The sequence below is a fragment of the Balaenoptera borealis genome (assembly GCF_965194805.1).
Source record: "Balaenoptera borealis genome assembly, chromosome: 2".
Classification (NCBI taxonomy): domain Eukaryota; kingdom Metazoa; phylum Chordata; class Mammalia; order Artiodactyla; family Balaenopteridae; genus Balaenoptera; species Balaenoptera borealis.
In genome coordinates, this window is record NC_138867.1 from 184,043,907 (window position 1) to 184,067,144 (window position 23,238).

Genomic DNA, 23,238 nt, shown 5'->3' on the forward strand with positions numbered 1-23,238 from the left:
CATCCCTGGGGCCCAGGTCTTGCCAGAACACCAAGGCTGAAAGCCACAGTCCAGGGCTCCTGGACACTTGAGGTTTGCAATTTTATAAAGAAAACAAAAACATAAGCTATACAAAAAGGAAAGTTCCGTTCCTACGGGTGGCCCGAGTCCTGGGGGAGGGGCGGCCCCAGCCGCTAGGCATCTTGCTGCTGGATGAAGGGGTTGGGGATGGCCTCCATGCCGTCCTGCGGGCAGATGAGCACCACGGAGGTGCCCCTGCACACCACCAGGCCCAGCTGCCGGGTGTCCTCCGTGAGCTTGTACTGGTCGTCAGGGTCTGTGGAAGAAGAGGGGCAGCAGTGAGGCGGCGTGGGCTCAGAGGCCCAGGAGGACTGGAGATGGGCCTGCGGCGGGGGGATGGGGGGGGCAGGCCAAGGGCCCCACTCCCAAGCCAGCTGGCAGCCTCTCCCCGAGACGGACCACGAGGCTCAGGAAGAGCTCTGGAAATAGCCGCGTGCAGCCTGTCCTCCTTCTACAATGAGGACACAGCCCGGGGGACAGCGGAGACCGAGTTCTCAGATGGGCGGCAGAGAAAAACCCCATCTGCAGAATCTCGGAAGCCCTGCGGGGCCACCATTCACCCCAGTGCCAAAGGGCTGTTCACGGTGGGGCGAGGGACCCGGGGAAGTGACGGCACGCCGAGGAAAGCTCTCCTGAGGTCACGGCGGCGAGGCCTCCATTACTGTTACTGCACGATGGCGGGTTGGGGAGGCCCGCCTTGCGGTGCGACTCCCCACTCCCAGACCCCGCAGGATGACAGCTGTCCAAGCCTGCCCCTCCCCTCCCGGAACCGCGTGCATGCGTCAGGGCCTCCGTCCCGGGGCCGTCCTGGGGGTGAGGAGGGGGCGCAGACTCAGCCAAGGAGCGAGCCAGGGCCCAGGTGGGAGTGGCCTCTGACGCAGGAACAGCAGCCAGGCCTCCAGGGCTGCTCGGCGCGGGCCGTCTAAGCGCGTGGCACACCCCAGCTCCCCTGGTTTTCCCTACAGCCCCACGAGGTGAGGCTGTCCTTTTCCAGAAGTCATCCGCCCAAGGAGGCCAGGCCAGGATCCCAGTGGGGGGGACTCTGGGCAGACTCAGCGGGAAGAGGGAAGACGAGGGCAAAGCAAGAGGCCCCACGGGGTCGCTTCCCCACAAAGAGGGCCTCTCCCTGGGGGCCCTTTGACACTTCCGTGTGGCTCCATTAACTCTTCACCAGACTAACGTGTGTCTCAACATCGACAGTCCCCAGAAAAGACACCGCTTCTCTCCTAGGCCTTGGTGTCCCCTTCATGCTACGGTCAGGCTGAGCTGGAGAACTTGCTGGCTGATGGGCAAGGGCTGGCCTGACCACCATGCGAAGGGTCTGGGGACCTGGGGGGACAGGGAATAAGGGGGAGGGGGCCCTCTGTCAGCAGCCGGGGGTTAACACACAGGAACAGCAGGAGATGAGGGGGCAGGACGAGCCCCAGGGCAGCCGGCTTTCTCACGGCGGGCGCAGCATCTTTCTAGCCCCGCTGGGCACGCCTCAGCCCCAGCAGGTGCTCAGTGTTGGTGAGGAGTGGATGCGGAAAATACTCCACCTCCACCTCAGACCAAGTCCTGAGACGATGGTCTACTGAGCCTCGCCGGGACAGCGGGAGATCCAACACACCTGTCAGCCGTCCGATCCACAAGGCACCACGTTCACAGTCAGCAGCTGGGTGGCGGCGGAGCAGCTTTGGAACGAACAGTAAGAAAGGCCCGGCGAGGACGCCTCCGAGCCCCACGCGCTGCACTCACCTCTCATGTACTCGATGGTACCATCCAGCACGAGGTTGAGCAGCGGGTCAAACCCTTTCAGGATTCCACTGGCTTGTCGGAATCACCGAGAAGAGAAGAGAGACAGACAGGCGTAAGATCAACGGTCATCCTGGGCAGATGCAAGCTGTGGCCAGGTGTCAGCACGTGAGATTGGGGTGCCCCTGCCGGATGCAGGTGTGGGAGCAGCCTCTCCAGGGACGGGACAGATGGGAGACCACGGGGGAAGCAAGGGAAGGGCTCCCGGACAGGGAGCAGTGACAGCAGACCCCAAAACCATCGCCACCACAACATAGTCGGCAAAATCCGCCTGCGCCTGTTTTGTAAACAGTTTAACTGGCACCTAGCCATGCTCATTTGTTAAATGTCGCCTGTGGCTGCTTTCCTGCTGCAATGGCAGAGTGGAGTAGCCGCGACAAGAGACCGTCTGGCCGGCGCAGCTGAATATGTTTCCTGTCTGGTGTCCTACAGAACAAGTCTACCAGCCCCGCCTGAGTGCGAGGCCCTGGCTCTCTTCCTCTCCTGCTCACCCCTCCCCTGCAGAACAAAGACCGTGAAGGCACCCACCTAATGGGGTTACGGAGAGTGACAAATCCAGTAACACATCCAGGCACTTGGCCCCAGCCGGGCAGCGAGCCTGCACCCGCGGGGCTGCCCTCCTCACCAGGACGGGGGCGCTGCAGCAGGCGGGCACGATGCCAGACAGAGCCAGCATTCCCCCACCCCACCCCCCAGTGTGGGACGGGACCCACGATGGGACGCCAGTCTGTGCTCAGGCTGCGACAGACAGACGGCTTCATGGATCTCATTAAAGTCCATGAGTCGGTCGACTTTCAGTGCATCTGAAGAGAAGCTATGCTGGGTGGGCCTGACCTGATAGGGGAGCCGTTAAAGGGATGGGCCCTTTCTGAAAAAAGAGACTTGAAAAATGAGATTTTCCTGCTGGTCTTGAAGACGTGAAGTGCAATGCTGTGGACAGAGTCCGTGGCAGGGGCAGTGAGCAGCCTCTAGGAGCCGAGGGGGTCCCTGGCCAACTCTTGGCAGAGAACGGGGACCCCAGGCTTGGAAGAGGACCCTGGGCCTGAGATGACAGGCTCTCAGAGACACTCCTTTACTGCAACCTCATCAGAGACCTGAGCCTGAGGCACCCAGAGTCTGGAACCACAGGTGCTGTGAGACAGAAACATGTGTTGTTCAAGCGTAGAAAACGAACACTAGCGCCTTGAGAAGCAAGAGCCCCATCTCTTCATACATCCCAGAGCCAGCACGGTGCCAAGTGTTTGTTAAGATTCCAATCCTCACTGCATTGGGTACCTAGACGGGCAGGCGCTGTGTTTTCAGCCCTCTGACGCTGCCCACTCATCCACATCTCAGGGAAGGAGGGGTCCAGATCACTGTCTTACAAAATAAAGAAACTGATGATCAGAAGCAGCTGAATAAGTGAAATGTTGACCGGGCTCTCACTAAGTGTCGGGAACCCTGTTAAACACGTTACCTGGGGCTTCCCTGGTGGCGCAGTGGTTAAGAATCCGCCTGCCAATGCAGGGGACACGGGTTCGAGCCCTGGTCCGGGAAGATGCCACATGTCGTAGAGCAACTAAGCCTGTGCGGCACAGCTACTGAGCCTGCGCTCAAGAGCCCGCAAGCCATAACTACTGAGCCCTCGTGCCACAACTACTGAAGCCCGTGCGCCTAGAGCCCATGCTCCACAACGAGAAGCCACCTCAATGAGAAGCCCGTGCACCGCAACGAAGACCCAATGCAGCCAAAAAATAAACAAATTTATTAAAAAAAAAAAAAAGAAAAACACGTTACCTGCTTTAAACCCTTTAATCTCAGTTCCACTACTGAAGTAGGAAGAGTTAATAACCTCTGACCAATGAGGAGACTGAGGCTCAGAGAGGGTAGCAACTTGCCCAAAGTCCCACAGCCAGTGAGCTGGGGCTGTGCCACGGGCGGCGCTCCCCGCATAACCCTGCAGCAACCTTCCTGCCGTCTTCGCATCAGACTCCAACGGCAAGTTCAGAGTTAAAGCCTCACAATAACAGCATAAAGCCGCAAAATGTGACAGGTACTACCAGGAACTTATAACAACAGGGGCCTGACCTGGGGTGGAGGCGTGGGGGTCAGGGAAAGCTTCCCCGAGCAGTCGAGAGCTCCCTGCGTTACTCAGGTACAAAACGTTCATCACGTTACCCTGGAACAACCGTGAACTAGGAGACGAGATTTGTTTTAAACAAACCTTTAAAGCAGTTTGGTGGAAACTGACCATAGGGCCGTGCTTCGCAACTGGGGCAATTCTGCCGCCCAGGGGACACTAGGCCATGTCTGGGACGTCACGACTAGGCGGCTCCTGGCACCGAGGGGGTGGGAGCAGGACGGCCCCCAATGGAGAAAAATGCGGCCCCAATGTGAGCAGCGCCGAGCCTGAGAAACCCTCAGGTGCAGGACGACACGTGAGGAGCTGGGACAGTCGCCTGAGTCAGGCAGGACCCACAGGAAGCAGAGCCGTGAATCCCAGCCACTGTAGCTTCCAGTGAGGTCGGGGCCCCTTTGCGTGCCTCAGTTTCCCCACCTGCAAAAGGGGCGTAACCGTTCCTACCTGCCGGCGCCGTCAGGCCAGCACGAGTTGTCCAAGCCTAGCGCTTAAAGCGCAGCCCAGGCATCCGTTATCGGTACCGCCGCCCGTTACTCCTCGTGGACCGTGGAGGGGGCGGGAGGAGGGGCCTTACCTTCTCGGCCTCCCTGGAACTTCACTCGGATCGTCTTGTCGATGTACTTGGACAAGTCCAAGATGCTCTCCTTCTTTTTCTTCTCTTTGTCCTGCAGGGGAAACAGAGCTCTGTTAGGCGGGGAGCGCGGCCGGACTCCGCCCCGCCAGCCCCGCCAGCCCCGCCAGCCCCGCCAGCCCCGCCAGCCCCGCCAGCCCCGAGAGCCGCGCCAACCCCGCCAGCCGCGCCGAACGCTCACCGCCATCTTGCCCGGCCGCTTCGTTGTGCGCAGGAGCCGCCGCCGCGCCCTTTGTACCTTGCCCCGCGCGCATGCGCGGCGGACGCAGGGCGCCTGCGCGGCGCCGTGCGCCGAGGCGTTGCTGGGAAACATCTGCCGACGCCTGAGGCTGGGACCGGGCGACATGGCGGCGGCGGCGGTGGCGGCGGCGGCGCTGGCGCGGCTCGCGGCGGCCTTCCTCCTCCTCGCGGCCCAGGTGAGGGCGGCACCGACCCCGCCGGCCTCGCCGGCCGCGGTGCCCCGGCCCCTCGCCCCCCACCCCGGCCCCGCGCAGGACCCCGCCCGGCCCGGCCTGGGGCCAGCTTAGGGGATCCGCGCCCCGCGCGCGGGCGGCCCGCTGGCCCGGGGCTCGGTCGTGACCTTGCGGGCCTGTCCCCGGCCCGTCTCCCTTACCCGCCTGGAAGTCCTTCTCAGCCACAGCGTCACCCGCTCCCGCCTCGGCCCCTGCTGGTCTGTCTCGGGGTCTCCCACCGCCGCCGGGGACGCCCCTCTCTGGCTCTGTGGCTTTGGCCGGGGGGCTACCCCTCTCTGAACCTCAGTTTCCCCTTGAGTGCCATACTACTCCCTTTCCCCGTGGTTGTGGTAAACTGTCGAGCGCGGCACCCAGTGTCTGGTAGTGTCAGGAAACGGCCCGGAGCCCAGCCCTGGAGTGGGGTCGAATCGCCGCCCCATCTTTTGCTCCCGTGACCTTGGCAAGGGAGTTCCCCGCTTTGAGCGTCCGTTGCTCGTCTGCAAAAGGAAGATAAGTATACAGTGCAGAGTCAGCGAAATGATGTAGGGGATCACGAGCGCGCAGTATGCTACTTGTTTGTCACTAAATCTTCAGGGTCTCCAGTGCTAGGGGGGGACCGACCAGGAAATGGCTGATGTGCGTTGTCATAAGCGCATCTTTTATTTCCAAATCCTCCGTCTCCCTGCCAGGTTCCACAGATCAGGAAATGCACCCCCCCCCTCAACAGCCCTACAAACTGGGCCGTTAACCTTGACCCTTCTGCTCCAGCGCCCCCACCTCTGCTCCAGGCGGCTGGCGTTCTCCCGTGGCCACTTTTGTCCCCCTGAATCCCCAGTTCATTCTCAACACTGCAGGAGTGATCCCTTTCAAAGTGTGTCAGGTCTTGTGTCCAGATGCGAGCCTTCTGGTGGCTTCCTGGCACATTTGGGGGGCCTCTGTGATCTGGCTGTCAGGAAGTGTCCCGTTTCTCTCCAGCTCTAGTGTCTTGAAGGCACTCTGCTCGCTGGTCTCTGTTTCCCTGAATTCCCCGGTTATGTTTCTGGTCTCAGCTTAGCTGTCCCTCCCTCCCAGAAGCTCTCTGGGACGCCCCCTCCCCAGCTGCTTTGCCAGCCCCCTGTACTTCCCCCAGCCCTGTTCAATCATCTTCCCCAGCAGCCTGAGCATTTGGAGGAAGGGACTTGAAGCTCTCCGGGTATTTCAAATGAGGGCCAAGCGACAGGCAGGCGGAGATCACGGGAACACCACAGAAGGAGGGACGCAGTTGGCCTGGGAATGCTTTTCAGAAGCAGAGGTGCCTGAGGGGCGATCTGAAGGATGAGTGGGTGTTTGCCAGGTCAAGAAGGTAGAGAAGGTTGTTGCAGGTGATGGGAGCAGGGCCGGAGGTGTGAGAGCTGATGATTTTTTTTAATAATAGATTTATTTATTTTAATCCTTATTGGGGTATAGTTGATTTACAATGTTGTTAGTCTCAGGCGTACAGCAAAGTGAATCTGTTGTACATATACATATATCCATTCTTTTTTAGATTCTTTTCCCATATAGGTCACTACAGAGTATTCAGAAGAATTCCCTGTGTATACAGTAGGTCCTTATTAGTTCTCTATTTTATATATAGTAGCGTGTATGTGTCAATCCCAGTCTTTCAAGTTATTCTTCCCCCTTACCCCTCGAGAGCTGATGACTTACTTGGAGACGGTGAGAGTCCACTACAGCTGGCGTGTAGGATAATCCAGTGGTTACACCTGAGGAAGGTGTCATCCCAGTGGAGGCCCTTCAGGTGCCCTTGCAGGGAAGGCCATGGAGGGAGCAGCAGTGGGAGTGGCTCCAGGCGTGTGGGGTAAAGGGCAGGCTGAACGTGTGGCCTCTCCGGGCTGGAGTCCAGGGGAGCAGGCCTGGCTGGTCAGAGCCGGGTGCTGGGACGTTTGGACTTTACTCCCGGCTGGCTGAGGATTTGGAACTTTACCCTGAGTGTGGGGAGCCAAGTAGAGTGTAGAAGCGAGCGGGAGAGCACCTGGGCCAGCCAGCCCTTCCCAGGACAGAACCCTGCGTGTGGTTCTTCATGGCGCCCCAGTAAGGCCAGCTCTCCACGGGGCGGGAGGCTGCTTGCTCATGGCCCGAAACTCACTCCCTACCATTCTGTGACCCTGGGCGAGGGCTTGGACCCCTGCCCAGTTGCTGTAAGTTGTGCACATAACAGCCCACGTGGGGCCTGTTACTCGGCAGATCTGAACACATTGGTGTTCTCCCTGCCTGCCCCCTCCACTGCCCCTTCACCTCTCCCACTTTCCTCCACCTGAACATCTTTTTCTAAGCTTCCTAGGTCCTAATTAGCCCCTTCTAGAATTCACCGAATCTTAGGAAGACTGCTCCCCGTCTGGACCCCTTAGCTTCTTTCAAAGTCCCCTGACATGGATGCTTTCACCGTCATCTTGAAGCATAGTTTCCCTAGGAGTTCCTGAGCCCGACGTGATTGTGGCGCGTCGGGAAGTGGCCTGTCCTCGGTAGCCCCGGCTGTTTCTCGTCCTCCAAACTGGGATGGGCTGTGCTGTGCTGGAACGGGGGCACTCACAGCCCTGGGCCCTTTGGAGGAACTTCTCCTAGCCCTTTAAGTCCCCGGGGAGGAGACCGTATTCACGGCGAGACTGTGTTCTCGGGTGTTTGATAGAAGCCCAGGCTTATTTCTTAACAGAAAGCCAGTTGTGCACATTGTGAGGGGAGAGCTGTGAAGTGTGCCCTTGTGCTTCTCAGTGACCTTTTAAAAACAAATGCTTCTAGTCATTCCCATTTTATACAACCGACAGTTTTCACCAGCAACTCGGATCCCATAGACCAGGGGTCAGCAAACATTTTCCAAAGGGCCAGACAGTATTTGTGGCTTTTCAGGCCACATGGCCTCTGTTGTAACTCCCCGGCTCTGCAGAGAGCAGCATAGGCCCTACCCTACGTTCTGCAACCAGGCAGACGTGTTACGATAAAACTATTGACAAACACAGAAGGTGGGCCGGATTCGGCCTGGGGGTTGAGGGATCACAGAACCCCTGCAGTGGCCCGTGGTGGGGGGGCACAGGGCCGGGCACTGTACTTGGGGGCAGCCTGGTGGGGAGAACCCGGAAGAGGGGGCTCCTCGTCCTGCCTCTGGTCGAGGAAACGAGGTTGGCCAGGCAGGGATGGGTGGGTGACGACACCAGGCTTCCCTCCCTCGAGCGCTGGTGGCAGCGCCCACGTGCCCTGCAAACACAGCCTCACTGAGCACACCCAGCAGCCCATTCGGCTGTCGGCACCTCGCTCCAAGCGACAAGCCAGAGCGCTGGGCAGGGGCAGTGGGGGCCCCGGCTCCTCTCCACGCCGCCAGCAGAGGTGGGCCTGTGGGGAGAAGCTCCCAGAGCGGCTGGGCCCCGTTATGCATTCACAGAGGGCCTGGCCTCCTGAGCTGGTCTGTGCCCCAGGCCTGCTGTCGGGGCCACGGGCCCTCGGGACCCCAGCTGAGTCGGAGCACCGCCGCCCACAACTTGGGAAGGCCAGGTCGGGGGGTGGGGGTCTGTCCCCGCACAGACAGGCTACTGCCTGTTGTCACCGAGGGGTGCGGTCTCCGTCTCGGCCTCCGGGCGGTACAGAGGGACGGCCCGGGAGCCGGAGTGTGCAGAGTTGGGGTCCAGTTGGGCCCCTCCAGCTCCAAGAAGCCAAGGGGCTGGGGTGGGCCCGGGCCCCTGTGGGCGTGGTGTGGCCGGGCTCCTGGCTCAAGGCTCTCTCCGGGACCCCTCCTCCCTCGCAGGTCCCACAGCCCCGGGGAGCAGCCTAGACCTGGGCCAGACAGCGTGAGACCCGCTGGGGCCGAGGTCCTCACGGGGGCTCCGCAGCCGGGCCCGGCCTATAGGAGGAAGCAGCCCCGGCCGGGACGCGGCGGTCCAGGCGGGAGAGGAACGAGCAGTGGGGACAGGCAGTGGGGACACTCGTGTGCGATACAACCGCAGGCAGTGGGGGACACTCGTGTGCGATACTGGTTTCTCATGTAGATAAAGCTGCTCCCAGGCCCTGGCCACCCCGCTGCCCTCAACGGAGGGGCTGGAGTTCCAAGGACTCTGGGGCCTGTCCCTCTGCCTCACTCTGAGTTCACGCTGGGAGCAAAGGCCCCGATGGCCCGTGTGCCCAGCCCGCCCCGTCCTCCACGGTCAGCCAGCTGCCCTCGACCTTGCTCCATGTCAGAGCGGGCGGGGTCCGTGTGGACTCTCTGTGGGGCCCTCCACGAGCAGCCTGCTGCCTGGAGGGCCTGGGCAGGAGGAGCTTGAGGCCTTGTCGTCCTCCTGGGAGTAGTGGGCCAGGAAGCCGGGCACTTCTGCCCGTGCCCATCGGGAGCGCTGCTCTACTTGCTCGGGACGTGCTGGGGAGGAGGTTCTGTCAGCTGCCTGGGCCCTGCTGGGGTCCTGGTGACGCCATCTGTCATGGAGCGCCCCCTGCCCAGAGCAGCCCTGCCTCTCGCACCGTCCACTTCTCGCCGCGCTTCTGAGCAGGGAAGGTCAGGGTCCTGACCCAGGGGTTCCCACTGGCCTGTGGCCTGGCAGGTGCTGGTCACGTGACCCGGGCTCCGCGACCCCCTTTCTGCCCTGAGCCTGCTGGCCTCGCTGGCGGGGGGCCTGTCGGCTGTTTTCCCGTGAGCCCGTCGGGGAGCCTGGAACCTGCTGGGGCACCGCTGACTCTCCCCGTCCCCTTCCTGCCTTATGGCAGCGGTGTGGGGCTCTCGTTCTCCCTGTAGTCCCAGGGGGACTCCCCCGCTCCTGCCACTGGAGCCACAGGGAGGGGACCTGACATGGCCACTGTCAGTGCCCAGGTCTCCCTGAGGAGGCTCGGCCCTGCCCTCCTCATCATGTCCCCCCTAAGATGTGACAGTCGTGCCCCATCTGTGCTGTCAGAGGGAGGGACCAGCCCAGCCAGGTCGTGCCGTGGGCGGCCCCATGCCGGCTCTCTGACTGCTGCCCCCGTCCAGGTGGCCTGTGAGTACGGCATGGTGCACGTGGTGTCCGAGGCCGGGGGCCCCAAAGGCAAAGACTACTGCATCCTCTACAACCCGCAGTGGGCCCACCTGCCGCTCGACCTCAGCAAAGCGGTGAGTACCGGCCAGTGCGGGCGCCCCCTCCCGACACAGGGTCTTGTCTGACGCAGGGTCTTGTCTCGCTTGCCGCCCTCCCTCCACTCCTCCCCTGGGTCTCCCGAGGGCCTCTGGAGGATGGGTCTTGCGGAGAGCCGTTGAGGATGGAGGAAGGGCCTCGGCTGGGAAACGGAGGTGGGATGGGTCCCCAGAGGAGCTCCCCGAACTCTCGGGGCCCCGGTTTCCTCGGTCATAAATGAAAGATGTCAGGGTGCTGCCGAGGGCCAGCCCCTGGCGGGGACGCCGGCCAGGCTCCCCCCTGCACCCGCCCGTGCTGGGCTGGGGCGGCTGGCGAGAGGCGTGACGGTAGCCTGGACGCTCTGCTCCCTGCTCTGGCCTCACTCCTCCCAGAGGGACTCAGGGTGCCCAGTGCCTGGCTTGGCGGGTGGAACGAAGGCCAGGGCTCCCGCCCGCGCCTTGTGCTGTTTGTGATGGGCTCGAGAGAGGTGGGGAGGGTTCCTGAGCGCACGCCGCCCTGTACCCCTCCCGTCTGCCTTGTGCTCGGGGTGGGTGTGCGCACACGCTTGTGCACGTGCGTGTGTGTGCAGGGCTGAGATCCCGTGGGCCTGAGGTGAGGCTGCGCAGGGGCGGTGGTCGCTGCAGTGGCCTCCGCCGACCCGTCTCCCCGAGGACGCTGCGCGCCCTGGCTTTCCTGGAGCGGCTCACGTGAAGGCCGCCCTCCTGCAGTCTCTCCTGCAGGTGCGGGACTGGACGACCTCCGTGCTCTGCTCTCCGGCCGACCTCCCTGCCAAAGGCTTCAGTAACCAGATCCCCCTGGTGGCGCGGGGGAACTGCACCTTCTACGAGAAAGTGCGGCTGGCGCAGGGCAGCGGGGCGCGCGGGCTGCTCATCATCAGCAAGGAGACGCTGGTGCGGCCGCCGGGCCCCTCCTGGGCAGCCGGGGGCCGTGGGGGGCAGGGGCAGGCCAGGGGAGGCGAGGAGTCTGGTTTCCTACTTGTGGCCTTGGAGGGGCCCTGTCCCAGGGCGGTGCTGGGGTCCGACAAGGCCTGGGGCGGAGCTCTGGGCCTGCCGCCTGAGGAGCGGGTGGCGTGGGCCACGTGCCACCCTCTCCCTCAGGCCCTTCAGGGCCGACCGGAGTCACCCAAGCCCAGGGTTGAGAGGGAAGGGGAGCTTGTCCTCCCCCAGAGGGAGGGGCCGAGCGCGCAGTCCTGCCCTCCCAGCGGTGTGGCCCTCCCACCTGGCCCCCGAGGACCCCGACACACACGCAGGACTCCTCCGCCCCCTCGGGGAGAGCTGGCACCGCGGACCGCGCCGTTGGGAGCCCTTGGCAGCCTGCCCCGCCCTGGGTGGGCCTTGCTAAAACATCCAGCCGCCCTCTCCCCCCTCCCCCAGGTCCCCCCAGGAGGCAACAAGACGCAGTACGACGAGATCGGCATTCCTGTGGCCCTACTCAGCTACAAAGACATGCTGGACATTTTCGAGGTAGGCTCGTCCCCCACCCCGTCTGCAGCTGGGCCCAGGGCCTGAGGAGACGGTGTGCCCGCAGTGCTGTGAACGTCAGGAATGGAGACCCCGGCCCTGCCCCCGTGCCAGAGACCCTGAGCGTCACCCCCTGCTCAGGCCTGCCCGGCCCCTCGCCTGGCTCGGCCCTGTCTGACCAGAGGCCGGTGCGTCTTTGATTTGGGGAGCTGGGTCCGGAGCAGGCGAGCTGCAGCACACAGTGACGTGGGGATAGCCAGGTTCCCCACTGCAGGCTTCGCGTCTCCCCCAAGGGACCCACCGTCCGTCTCCGGGCCGCCTCCCAGGCCACGTCCACCCTCGTTCACTCATGCGTGTCCGGCGGTGGGGTCTGTGTTTCCGCACGCGCGCGGCCCTGTCGCCCACCCTGTGTGAAGCTCGTCCTGCAGAGCCCGCTTCTCTGGGGTCAGGAGTAGCGGGTGAGGGCGTGGGGTGAGGCGGGATCTCCCGGCCGCCGGCTCCTCGAGTGGGCCAGCCTCGGCCCTCTGGGTGGCGAGGGGACGGGTGGGTGGGCCCCCCCGTCCTTAGCTCCCTTGTGTTCCCTGAGGCAGACTTTCGGCCGGGCGGTACGGGCGGCGCTGTACGCCCCCAAGGAGCCCATGCTGGACTACAACATGGTCATCATCTTCATCATGGCTGTGGGCACCGTCGCCCTCGGGGGCTACTGGGCCGGGAGCCGGGACGTGAGGAAGTGAGTGGCCCGCGCGTGTGCGTGCGTCCCGGATGGGCGGCCCTAATGCTGGGCAAGTAACCACGAGAGTCCGCACGCCCAGAGAGCCTTCTGGAAAACAGCTGCTATAAACACCCAGGAGACCCGTTGAAAGCCCCGAGGACCCTGCTCCCCACGATACTGTCCTGCCCTCAGGGTTCCCGGCCCGGGCCCAGCCCGGCGGGGGCGTCCACGGGAGACCTCGCCCCGGCCGCCCAGGGAAGGGCGGTGGTGGGGTTGGTACAGGGCCAGGGTCCAGGGTGGCCCCCATGAGGCCACCACAGCTTGGCCCTGGGGACCAGAGCCCCACCTCCGGCAAGACTGGCTCCGTCGGGGGGGACCCCAGGTACACATGGTGGGCGGGGACCGGGGACTGGCCGACGGGGCAGGTGATGGTGGTCACCTCCGGGCAAGCTGTCCCTCAGCCTGTCCCGACCCCTTGTGTCAGGCTGCCCCTGCTTGTCCTTCCCCATCTCTGTGGCCCTCGGCCCCCGGGAGCGGTGCCGGCCGGCAGGGCGTCCCCCAGCCCGTTCTTGTCTTTCAAGGAGGTACATGAAGCACAAGCGGGACGACGGGCCCGAGAAGCACGAGGACGAGGCCGTGGACGTGACGCCCGTCATGATCTGCGTGTTTGTGGTCATGTGCTGCTCCATGCTGGTGCTGCTTTACCACTTCTACGACCAGCTCGGTGGGTCCCCGTGCCCGGCTCTCAGGGCGTCGGCTGAGGGGGCAGTCCAGGGGCCATGTGGTGGCCGGTGGCTGGAGGCCCCTGTTGCTGGCTCACCAGGAGGGGCCTGGGGCTACCCCTGCCTTCCTCTGGGGCGGTCACCCTGCCGGGGAGTGAGGCACAGAGCCCTCCTTCAGGCTCCCCTCACCGCCCACCCGCCCCGCCCCGCAGTCTACGTCATCATCGGCATCTTCTGCCTGGCCTCCTCCACGGGCCTCTACAGCTGCCTGTCGCCGCTCCTCCAGAGGCTGCCATTCTGCAGGTGCAGGTGAGCCCCGGGCGACCCCCACCTGGCCCTGCTCGCGGGGGTGCCCCTCTGCGGCCTCGCGGCCCGTCCGCTCCCACCTCCCGTTATGCGGCCCCCGGAGGCTCCACGGCTTCGCTGAGGCCGAGGGCCCTCACTCTCCGGAGCCCTCGGTCAGTCTGGCACGGTGCAGGCGTCACAGCAGGCGCCCGCTCCGTGCTGGCTGGGGGGCCTCCCTCCCCCGACCTCCCGCGCTGGGTCAGGGCCCGTGGGACCCCTCGGGGGACACCGGCTGGGGGCAGCAGGCGGGCTGCGCCGCTGATGCAGGCTCCGGAGGTTCCCTGCGGTCAGGGGTCTGGTCTGCTTCTCGTGGGGCAGGTGGGGAACGGAAGGGTTTAGATGAGGTCCGACGGGGGTCAGGAAGCTTGGCTCAGGGGGGTTGGGGGAGGGCCTGGAGCAGGGCGGGCTGTGCGAGAGGGGTCACAGCACCCGACGGAGGGCTCCTGCGGGTGGGGTCGGCTTAGCGACTGGCTGAGGTCCGCTTCCCCCAAGGCCCTGCCCCTGCCCGCTCTGCCCTGCCCTGCCCTTGGGAGCCTCCCTTCTAGAAATGAAAGGTGAGGGATGGTGAGTTTAACAGATAAGGTAAAGGAGAGGAAGGGATTAGAGCCCAGCGGACAGCAGGAGGACAGACGGGGAGGCCGCGGGCTTTTGGGCAGGAGTTGAGCTGACCCTCCGGGCGCTGGGCAGAGACGGGGCTGTGAGGGTCAGAGGCCGCTGACCTCCCCACCTGCCTGCCCGCCCTCAGGGTCCCCGACAACAGCCTGCCCTACTTCCACAAGCGCCCCCAGGTCCGCACACTGCTCCTGGCGCTGCTGTGCCTGGCTGTCAGCGTGGTGTGGGGCGTCTTCCGGAACGAGGACCAGTGAGTGCAGCCCTGGAGGCCCTGCTGGGGGTGGGGGCAGCTGTCCTCGGGTGCTCTGACCTCCCTGCGACTCCCCGAGCCCTCCGCTCGGGGCGCCTGGAGCCGGGCCAGCTCCCGGTATGAAAGGCTCTCCTGTCAGTGCTCTGGATGCAGTGGCCGCACGCCGTCCAGGCCTGGCCCTGGCTGCCCTGTGGCTTGTCCGGTGCCCCGGGATCTGCGATCTCAATCTGGGCGTGAGATGCCGCCGGCACTGCTGCCCGGGCGCCGAGCCGTGTGCTCTGGGGCAGCCTGGACATGGCCTGGCGCCGCTCGGCCGCTGCTCTGTTGTGTGCCCGCCTGCCTGCTCAGCTAGCTCTGCTCCTCCCACCACCCGCCTCCCCTGGGCCGGCCTCCCCCGCGAGGCAGCGCGCCACCGCCTGCCGTCACTGACACCATCTGGCACTTTCTCTGAGCTTCTCCCAGGGCAGTTAAACGCTCTTGGCTGTGCTGCTGTTTGGAGCTACAACAGATTTAACTGGCAGAAGGAAAGCGTGAAAATATTTTGAGTCTTTTGTACACAAAGAGAATAGGGACGCTCACGGTTAAATCCAAGCCAGAAGGCTCGCTCCTTCGCATAAAAGTAGAACAGGCCACGGTTTCCGCCACGTCTGGGCGCCCACGTGGCCTTGGTGAGCCTTCTCTGTTCTCACCAGTGCCCTGGCCCAGAGAGGTTCTCATTCTGCGCTCAGGTGAGGCTCTGATGAGTAACTTGAGGGGCAGGGAGCACGGGGCCGGCCCTGGGGCCGTTTCCCGGCGGGGAGCCTCACCACACAGCTTTGACTTCCCAGTTCGGGAGCGGCCCCGCAAGGTGGCGCCCTGCTTCCCGGGACTCCAGATCGTGTCCTCAGCGCCCCGAGCCCCTATTTCCCCAGAGAGTATGTGGCACTTGGCTGGGTGGGTGCAAGTTTTGCTTTTCTAAATCGCTTAAAAGATATTTTTGAGGGACTTCCCTGGCGGTTCAGTGGTTAAGACTCCACACTCTCACTGCTGAGGACCCGGGTTCGATCTCTAGTCGGGGAGCTCGGATCCCACAAGCCCTCCGGCACGGCCAGAAAAAAAAAAGAAATTTTTTTTTTTTTTTTTTTGAAAAGAAATTTGAATCCGCTGGATGCATGGCCCCCCATGCCCTGCACCCCCTGCCCCGGGCTGTGATCTGGGTGGGAGAGCCGCTGCTGCAGAGGGACAGAGGCCCTGGCACGCGCCCGCCTTTCTCTGGCCATGGTGTCGGGGTTGGGGGTTCGGTTCCCCCCTGCTCCTACCGGCCGTTGCTGCCCCTCCTGTCCCCCCACGGGCCTCAGGACGTCGGCCGCTGCCTTTGTCTGCGTAAGGGTCTCTGCGGCTCGTCTGGGCGCTGGGCGCCTTGGACTTGGCGGCTGAGGCTTCCAGGGTGGGGGAGGGGCCCGGCAGGCAGAGGTTCTTGGTGGAGACCCCGCCCGAGGGTGGCTGCGCTGCCTTCCAGGTGGGCTTGGATCCTTCAGGACGCGCTGGGCATCGCCTTCTGCCTCTACACCTTGAAAACCATCCGCCTCCCCACGTTCAAGGTGAGGGCCCCTCGGGGTGGCAGGGGCGCTCCGCGGACGAGGGGACGGGGTCTCTTGGGGTCAGCCCCGTGCCCGCCAGCCACGCAGCCCTGCCCAGGGCCTTCCACTCTGAGCCTGGCCCTGTGTGGGCCATGTGGTCTTGGCTCGTCCGTCCCTCTAGCCACCCTCCCGGGGATGGGGCTTAAGGATCAGTGCAGAGTTGTCTCCCGGCGTCGCAGCAGCGTCTGTGACTGCTGGCCGAGGGGACACCCGGGCGGGCGCGCGCAGCAGGGCCGCCTCCTTGCTGGTGAGGTGAACAGAGGAGGGAAAACCAGATGAAACCAAGGGGGCAGAAGCACAGGGCTCGGGCCGGGACCCTGGGCCAAGGCCCAACCCCAGCAGGAGGAGCCTAGAAACCCAGGCAAACGTGAAGCCGGGCGTCACCTGCCCAGACCCGCAGCTGGCCGGTCGCGGCTGTGTCTCTCTCGAGTGTCCCATCAGAAAGTCGCCCTCCCCGAGCCTCGGGCCTGACGTTGCCTCCAGGGCACCGAAGGTCAGGCTGCCCGTGCTCAGACTTTCTCCTAAAGGCTTCGTCCCCACAGGGAGACTCTGAGCCTTGGGAGAGGCAGGGACGCGCCCCGGAGGGTCTGTGCGTCTGGGACCCTGGGCGGGGCGGGGTGGAGGGCAGAGCCGGTGGAGGTCCCTGAGCAGAGCCCTCAGGCCGCCCCGTTCCCAGGCCTGCACGCTGCTGCTGCTGGTGCTGTTCATCTACGACGTCTTCTTCGTGTTCATCACGCCCTTCCTGACCAAGGTGGGCTCTGGGCCCCGCCCCCCCGCCCCCCCCCCCCCCGCGTTCCCGCGTCTGACGCAGTCCCCCTTCTGTTAGAGTGGGAACAGCATCATGGTGGAGGTGGCAACCGGGCCGTCGGACTCGGCCACCCACGAGAAGGTACGTGGTGCGCGCGGCCAAGGTGCTGAGCAAGCGGAGTGAGCGCAGGCTGGCGGGTCCTGGACACGCTGCCCCCTCTCCCCAGCTCCCCATGGTGCTGAAGGTGCCCAGACTCAACGCCTCACCGCTGGCCCTGTGTGACCGGCCCTTCTCCCTCCTGGGCTTCGGGGACATCCTGGTCCCAGGTACTGCGGCCGGGCTTGGGCGGCCTGGGTGCCCTTGGGGGTGTCAGGCCACAGGGGCTGGTGGGCAGAGGCAGAGCTGAGCCAGTGGGGCCTGGGGGGCAGGGAGGCGGTCCCCCAGAGGTGTCCCAGCCGCACTGCCCCCAGGGTCCCCCTCCGGGCCCCTCCCCCCACCAGGCGGCCTCTGAGCCGGGGTTTGCGCTCGCTGGAGGTCTGGTTACCTGCCAGGAGTCGAGGGTGGCGCCGGGCCAGCTCCCTCCTGAGCCGGGAGGAACGCACGGTGCCCGGTCTCTCCGGGGGAACCCCCGGTGCCTGGCTGGGGCTGCAGCCCGGCCTCAGCCCACGGCCTCTCTCCCGCAGGGCTGCTCGTGGCCTACTGCCACCGCTTCGACATCCAGGTGCAGTCCTCCAGGGTCTACTTCGTGGCCTGCACCATCGGTAAGCCCGCTGCCCCGGGGGCTCGGCCGTGCCCCGTCCTCCGCCACGGGGTGGTAGGGACAGGCCTGCGCCCGCGTCACAGGCCTCCTGTCACTTTCCACGGTGGTCGTTGTTTCTCTTCTTTTTGGTCTTCTTTGTCTTTCTCTTTTTTCGTCTTCTGTTTGTTTCCTTTGTTACTAAAGCCATTTACACCAAAGGGATGTTTTCTCATTTTCTGTTGAGTCCAATCATTTCTAAAAATGTCCAAACCAGTTCTCTTGTCCTGCTGGGTCAGCTCTTCAGGACGAGCAGGGGTGCAGAACGCACAGGCCCCGCCAGCCGACACGGGTGAGGGGAGGCCCCGCCATGGCCCCCAGCAGTGCCAGGCGGACGCAGGCCGGCCATCCCGGCCTACTTTGGGCCATTGCCATCCGCCCCTTCCCACCGGGTTCCTGAAGGTCCAGACACGTGCTCCCTGCCCCTGCCCCCTGGGTTCACAGACTCCATGATTAGCTCATCCAGATGCGCCTGCAGAGCTTTTCTCCATGTGAACCACAGTTTGTCAAATTGTTCTGTAGTTCCCGTCACTGAAATCCTGTAGTTGGCTCGGTTGAATCACTTCTTTAGGACAGGTGGCTAGTCCACAGCCGATAAGCGGGAACTCTCCCTGCACAAGCCTATCGCTTGGAAACATGGAGGTAAGGGGCAGGGCAGGCAGCCCGAGCGGACGCAGGTGCTGGAGACGGGGCTCTTTGCCTCGGAGGGGATGTGCCAGTAAACGGTGTCTTTCTTTGTAACTCTTCACCTGGGAGTAATTGCACGTGTACGGCTGCAAGGTTAGTACAGTGAGCCCCGAGCCGCTGTGCTCAGGCCGACCCCTCTAACTCCTCCTCGTGTGTGCTGTGTTGTATGTCCGTCCCTGTGCTCTACGTGCGTGGGGGTCTTTATACGTTGGACTCACACATCCCTAAATAACACACGCTGTTTTATGCTGAACGGTGAGCAGGAAGTGCGGACGCCTCTCACCCCTCAGTGCTTTCATGTGGTCACAACTCAGTTATGAAAGGTTTGATTTCCTAATTCTGTACCTATGTTACTTCAGTTCAAATTATTTTTCTAACTAGAGGCTTACAAAAATGAGATATTGGGGCACCTTCGCAGCTCCTTCTCCACTCCTGGGATTCCAGACCTTCCCGTAGCGGCCGCCCACTTCCTCTCCCCAGTCTGGCGGCTGGGCCCTCGCTCTCTCGTTTCCCTGCTGACCCCTGCGTGCACTCTCGCCTGCCAGCGTCCGGGAAGGTGTGGGTGGGGAGGACCCGCTGGCCTGGCCCGTGGGTCACGGTCACGGCCCTGGCGCGAGCTCTGCCTCTCCTGCCCCTGTGAGCAGTGGGTGGCGAGCCTGGGACCGGCCAGGGTAACGTGCTGCCTGTCTCTGCTTCCGCAGCCTACGGCATCGGTCTCCTGGTGACGTTCATGGCGCTGGCCCTCATGCAGCGCGGCCAGCCCGCCCTCCTCTACCTGGTGCCCTGCACGCTCGTCACCAGCTGCGCCCTGGCGCTCTGGCGCAGGGAGCTGGGCATGTTCTGGACGGGCAGCGGCTTTGCGGTGAATACCAGTTTGCTATGACTGTCTGCGAGAAATAATAGCCTAATAAGCCCTAACTAGAGTTAAAGTTGAGTAAGACCTCCTAGCGTTACAACTAAACCCCGCAGCCCGCGTCCCGTCTCTGGAAGGTTTTGCTTTGGGTGTGGTGCTCCCGTGGCCGCAGGGCGGGGAGGGGTACGTGTGCTAGTGGTGCGGCTTGGGGAGACGCTGCTGCCCCGCTCCTAACCCCAACCCTAACCCATTTGGTTGGATTGGTTGGACTTGGGGTTCCAGCTGCTTCTGCTGCGGGCAGGGGGTGGGCCGGGCCTTGTTCTTGTCTGAAACTGAAGAGGAAAGGGACAGAGGCCACTCCCCGTGCAGCGCAGGGCGACCGCTATATCCCCGCAACTCAAGGGCATTCCGGGCCTGCGGGGTCTCTAGTGGGCCCTGTTAGGAAACCCGCCCTGCCCTGATGGGGGCTCTGAGCACTTCCGGCGTGTGTGTAACTTGTTCGCGTAGATGTGAACACGCTTTACATGTGGTGTGACTGTTGTGACCCGGTGAGTCGGGAAGGCTTCCTGGGCTCAGTGCCCACTGTCCCCAAAGGTCTCCCTCCCGGCGGGCGTTGGCTTTGCTACAGAGCGGGTGGATTGGTTCTGGAAGGTTCCCGAGGGAGAGCAAGCCAGAGAAGGCAGGGTGGGGCCCTCCTGGGGCCCTGATGCGGCGCTGGTGTCGGTTGGGGAGCGCGGCTCCTTCCTGGGCCCGGAGCCCCCCTCCCCGTGGCTCCGCCAACCCGGGCCTCTCTCCTCCCTCCCCCAGAAGGACCTACCTCAGTCGCCGTGGGCGCCCGCCTCCGCCGACGGCCCGCAGCCCCAGGCGGACTCCGACGCCACCCCCTCCCGGCCGCCTCCCGGCCAAGAAGCGGCCCTGTCCCCTCCGCCCGCGGAGCAGCCCCCGGAGCCGTCCATGCCCGAGGAGAGCGGGGCCGGCGCGCCCCCCCAGGAGACCGAGAGTCCGACCGGCCTCGCCCCCGGCCCTTCGGCCTAGGGGAGGGCGCAGACTCGGCCCCCGCGCCCCGGGACTGGACCCGCGTGGCCCCCAACTTGGTGCTCTGGTCTGGCCGATGCGCACGTCCTGCTCCAGCCCGGCCACACCCCGGACCCCAGCCCTGCTCCGAGCTCGCGTGGCCGCGAAGCCCCCGGCCGGCTGAGGCCACCCCCGCGCGCGCCCCGCTTCCTGCGGCGGTGGTGCCCCGGGGAGGGCGGAGCCGTCACCTCCGCCGGTGGCCGCGGACACGCCCAGTTTGGTGCTTACCCTGCTGCTGCTTCCCTTCGGGTCCGGGCCAGGAGAGGGAGCGGCTCTGGCTCCTGGTGGAGGGGCGCCTTTGCCCAGCAGGGCCCCCAGGGGTTTGGACTGGACCCCGCCGCGGCCTTGGGGGCCCGCGGTGAGCGCCGAGCCCTGCTCCCGGCCCTTCCATCGCCCGGAAGCGCCCAGCGCCTGTGCTCCAGCTCCGACATGTTTGAATAAACGGCCACGACTTTCTGAAATTCTGGTAGTGTCGCCTCTTGGGGTGCGAGCCCTTCGGACTGCCCCTCTCGGGGGCGGGGCTGGTGCCAGGCCGGTCGCCCCATCTTGCCTTTCAGCTCAGAGGAACTCGGCCCCCACCCTCGCCACAGGCACCCGCACGCTCTCAGCACCCCATCCAGTGCACGCACCTCGGCCTCCAACTCCAGCACGGGGGACGGGGAGCTTCTGGAATGTGGGAGGATATTCCGTAACTGGCGTTATGTCTTCTACCTCATGGACAGGGTTCTCTGAACCTCACGACGGAGATGCCGCCGGCCCCCGTGTCACCGCCTGGCGACAGAGCCGGCGCCCGGACAGGCACCCGGGGCTGCTGATCGCCAGGGCCCCGGCCCGCTCCTCCCCGTCCACGACGTGAGGAGGGGCACAGACCCCACGCCCCACGCCGGCTCTGTGTCCCTCCGGCCCGCTGCTGTGCTGCAGACAGCAGGCGGGGGCCGACCATGATCCATTCCAAACAATACCAGCGCCAGCCAGACTCACCGCCTCTCAGCCACGCCTCTCGAGGAAGAAACGATGTTTATTCCTTAAAAAAACTAGAAGACGTCTTCCACCTGTTTCTGTGTGTTTCTCAAAGAACAGGTGATCCGGTGGGAGGGCGGGGCTGGAGCAGCTGGACCTGCCCAGCCCCACGGGAGCCCCTGACCTTAAAGGCCGGGACCAGGACGCAGCCACGGGGCAGCCTGGGGGGAAGGCCCGAGTGGACCCCTGCCCTCCCTCGACGGACTGCGCCTTCCTCTAAGCCATTTTGTACGTCGGTAAAGAGCGCGGAATCTCTCTTTTTTCTGTTTTGGAGGTTTGATAAACGTCAAGGAATTCAAAGGCGGATGTTAGTTTCTGAAGTTTCCGTTTGCAGTTTTTGCCTTGCTTCTGTTTGAATCTTATAATTAAACACAGCTTTTGATACTTACGGCTGGGTCTTTGCCTTTTCTGTGGTGCAGTGAGCCGGGGGTGGGGGGCGGGGCTCGGGGGCGTTGGGGGGAAGCCCTTGGTGGGCCGGTCTGGGCCCTGGTGGCCTTCAGCCTGCAGGAATTCCTGTGTGGATGGAGGTGTCCGGAGCAAACCTGCAGCCTGTGGCCGCTGGTGCCGCCCAAGTGGGGTTTCAGCTTTGCCGCCATGTGGCTACTTGTCTTTACTCGGTGCTCGGGGTCCTCATGAGGGGAGGGGAGGGTAGCAGAGCCTGCTGTTGCCTGTGTTTGGATACTGTTAGCTTGTCTGTGATGATCTAAGAACCACGGAGGGAGTCACCTGTAGCAGGGCCTGTGGACTTTCTGTAAAGAGCCAGATGGTCAATGTTTGGGCCCTTTTGGGCCACATGGTCACTGTCACAACCGGTCAACCCAGCTGTGTAGCCAGAAGCATCAGACAACGTGTAAGCAGACAGGCGTGACTGTGGCCAAAAACTTGGTGGACACCAAAATGCGTTCGTGTCATTTTCACAGGTCACAAAATATTCTCATTTACAACTATTCAAAAACGTAAAGCCCTTGCTTAGCAAGCAGCTCAGCAAAGACGGGTGGCGGCCCCAGCAATCAGACCCCGGCCTGCAGGAGCGCAGGTGGTGAGGATTGCAGGCTGTGTGTGGGGCGGGGGCCCGTGTGCCGGCGTGTTTCAGCTTCACACACAGAGAAGTCGAGTCTCTGGGGCCAGCGCCTCCAGGCTCACGCCAGGCTGTGCCACTCGCCACATCACCATCAGCGTCTTGTGTTTGAGCTACAAAGAGGACCAATGCTGTGAGCACAGTGATTTTCCTTCAGTAAGTAGACCAGATCTTATGCATTTCTCATTCATTCACCTGCTCATTCACTCACTGGTTCATTGCACGCCTGCTGTGTGCCAGGCCTCCGCTCAGGCCTGGGATGCCTGTGTGAGTCTGGGAAGGCAGTCCATCCGAGGGTCAGCACGGGAGAGGCCCCCAGCTCTGTCTTGGGGGGCAGGTGGCAGGGAAGGTTGCTTGGAGGAGGTGACTGTCCAGCCCGAGGGACACTGGAAGGGCTGCTTTGGGCTCCGGTGGGGAGGTGAGAGGAGGTTAGGAGCTTGGCCGGAGAGGGGTGGGGATTGCCAGCCACGTGGGCAAGGCACTTGACGGGTATCACCCTCAGGTGTTCTGGAGTTCTAGAAAGCCCTTCGGCTGGCCTGGGGGAGGGAGGAGGGTGGCCCCCAGGAGTCACGGGCTTAACGAATATTGTTGGTGATTGTGACTACTTACCACGCTAAAGTAAGTTGTCAGGAATGGGGACCCGGGGCCAGGTATGTGGGAGCTCTCACTACTGTCTTCACAACTTTTCCATAAGCCTGAAACTGTTCAAAAATTTAAAGTTCATTTAATAAGCTACCGTAGTTATTCGCATGCACACTCCCCCCCACAAGCTGTCTCCCGCCCTGAGCATCTGCTCCTCCGGGTCCCGGGCACCCCTCCCCTGCCCTGTGTCCCAGGTCACCTGCCCGCGTGGGCTCACCTGCCCAGGTCATGCCCTCCACCTGGACCTCACCGGCCTCCCGCAGCTTCCAGAAAGCCGGAGGGTCCAGAACCCATCTCCCCACGTGGCTCCCGCGGCACCGCCCGCCCACTCCCCTCCCTCTGCTGACGCAGCTCTGTCATGGGACCCACCTGGGCTCCTGACCAGGTGCGCAGGGCGACCCACACCCAGTTGTCCTTTCAGAGCCTCTGGGAGCTGGGAGC

At 63.7% G+C, this 23,238-nt stretch overlaps 2 protein-coding genes across 4 annotated transcripts; one reads left to right on the forward strand and one right to left on the reverse strand.

The window, feature by feature from the left end:
• Positions 1–67: 67 nt before the first annotated feature.
• LSM7 (LSM7 homolog, U6 small nuclear RNA and mRNA degradation associated) lies at positions 68–4,950 on the reverse strand (the record flags this gene model as incomplete). The annotated part of the gene is made up of 4 exons (XM_082380306.1): positions 68–316; positions 1,798–1,869; positions 4,548–4,638; positions 4,786–4,950. The coding sequence occupies 4 exons, from the start codon at positions 4,948–4,950 to the stop codon at positions 174–176; spliced, it is 471 nt and encodes a 156-aa protein (XP_082236432.1). The 3' UTR covers positions 68–173.
• SPPL2B (signal peptide peptidase like 2B) lies at positions 4,901–20,161 on the forward strand. 3 transcript variants are annotated; one of them, XM_082380303.1, is made up of 15 exons: positions 4,901–5,020; positions 10,038–10,157; positions 10,887–11,069; positions 11,553–11,642; positions 12,230–12,369; positions 12,933–13,075; positions 13,286–13,382; positions 14,164–14,280; positions 15,779–15,860; positions 16,576–16,650; positions 16,726–16,788; positions 16,874–16,973; positions 17,331–17,408; positions 18,832–18,992; positions 19,791–20,161. In XM_082380303.1, the coding sequence occupies exons 1-15, from the start codon at positions 4,949–4,951 to the stop codon at positions 20,016–20,018; spliced, it is 1,749 nt and encodes a 582-aa protein (XP_082236429.1). In that variant the 5' UTR covers positions 4,901–4,948; the 3' UTR covers positions 20,019–20,161. The 3 variants fall into 3 exon arrangements, with proteins under 3 accessions (XP_082236429.1, XP_082236431.1, XP_082236430.1); XM_082380305.1 differs by having other exon boundaries at positions 18,832–19,059; positions 19,791–19,927; XM_082380304.1 differs by lacking the exon at positions 10,887–11,069.
• Positions 20,162–23,238: the final 3,077 nt, after the last annotated feature.

Bases quoted from the DNA above. Each gene is read 5' to 3' on its own strand.
- SPPL2B (XM_082380303.1), top strand. From the start codon at position 4,949: ATGGCGGCGGCGGCGGTGGCGGCGGCGGCGCTGGCGCGGCTCGCGGCG. The intron at 14,281-15,778 runs GTGAGTGCAGCC...GCTGCCTTCCAG, and splicing joins GTCTTCCGGAACGAGGACCA to GTGGGCTTGGATCCTTCAGG. The intron at 15,861-16,575 runs GTGAGGGCCCCT...CCCCGTTCCCAG, and splicing joins TCCGCCTCCCCACGTTCAAG to GCCTGCACGCTGCTGCTGCT.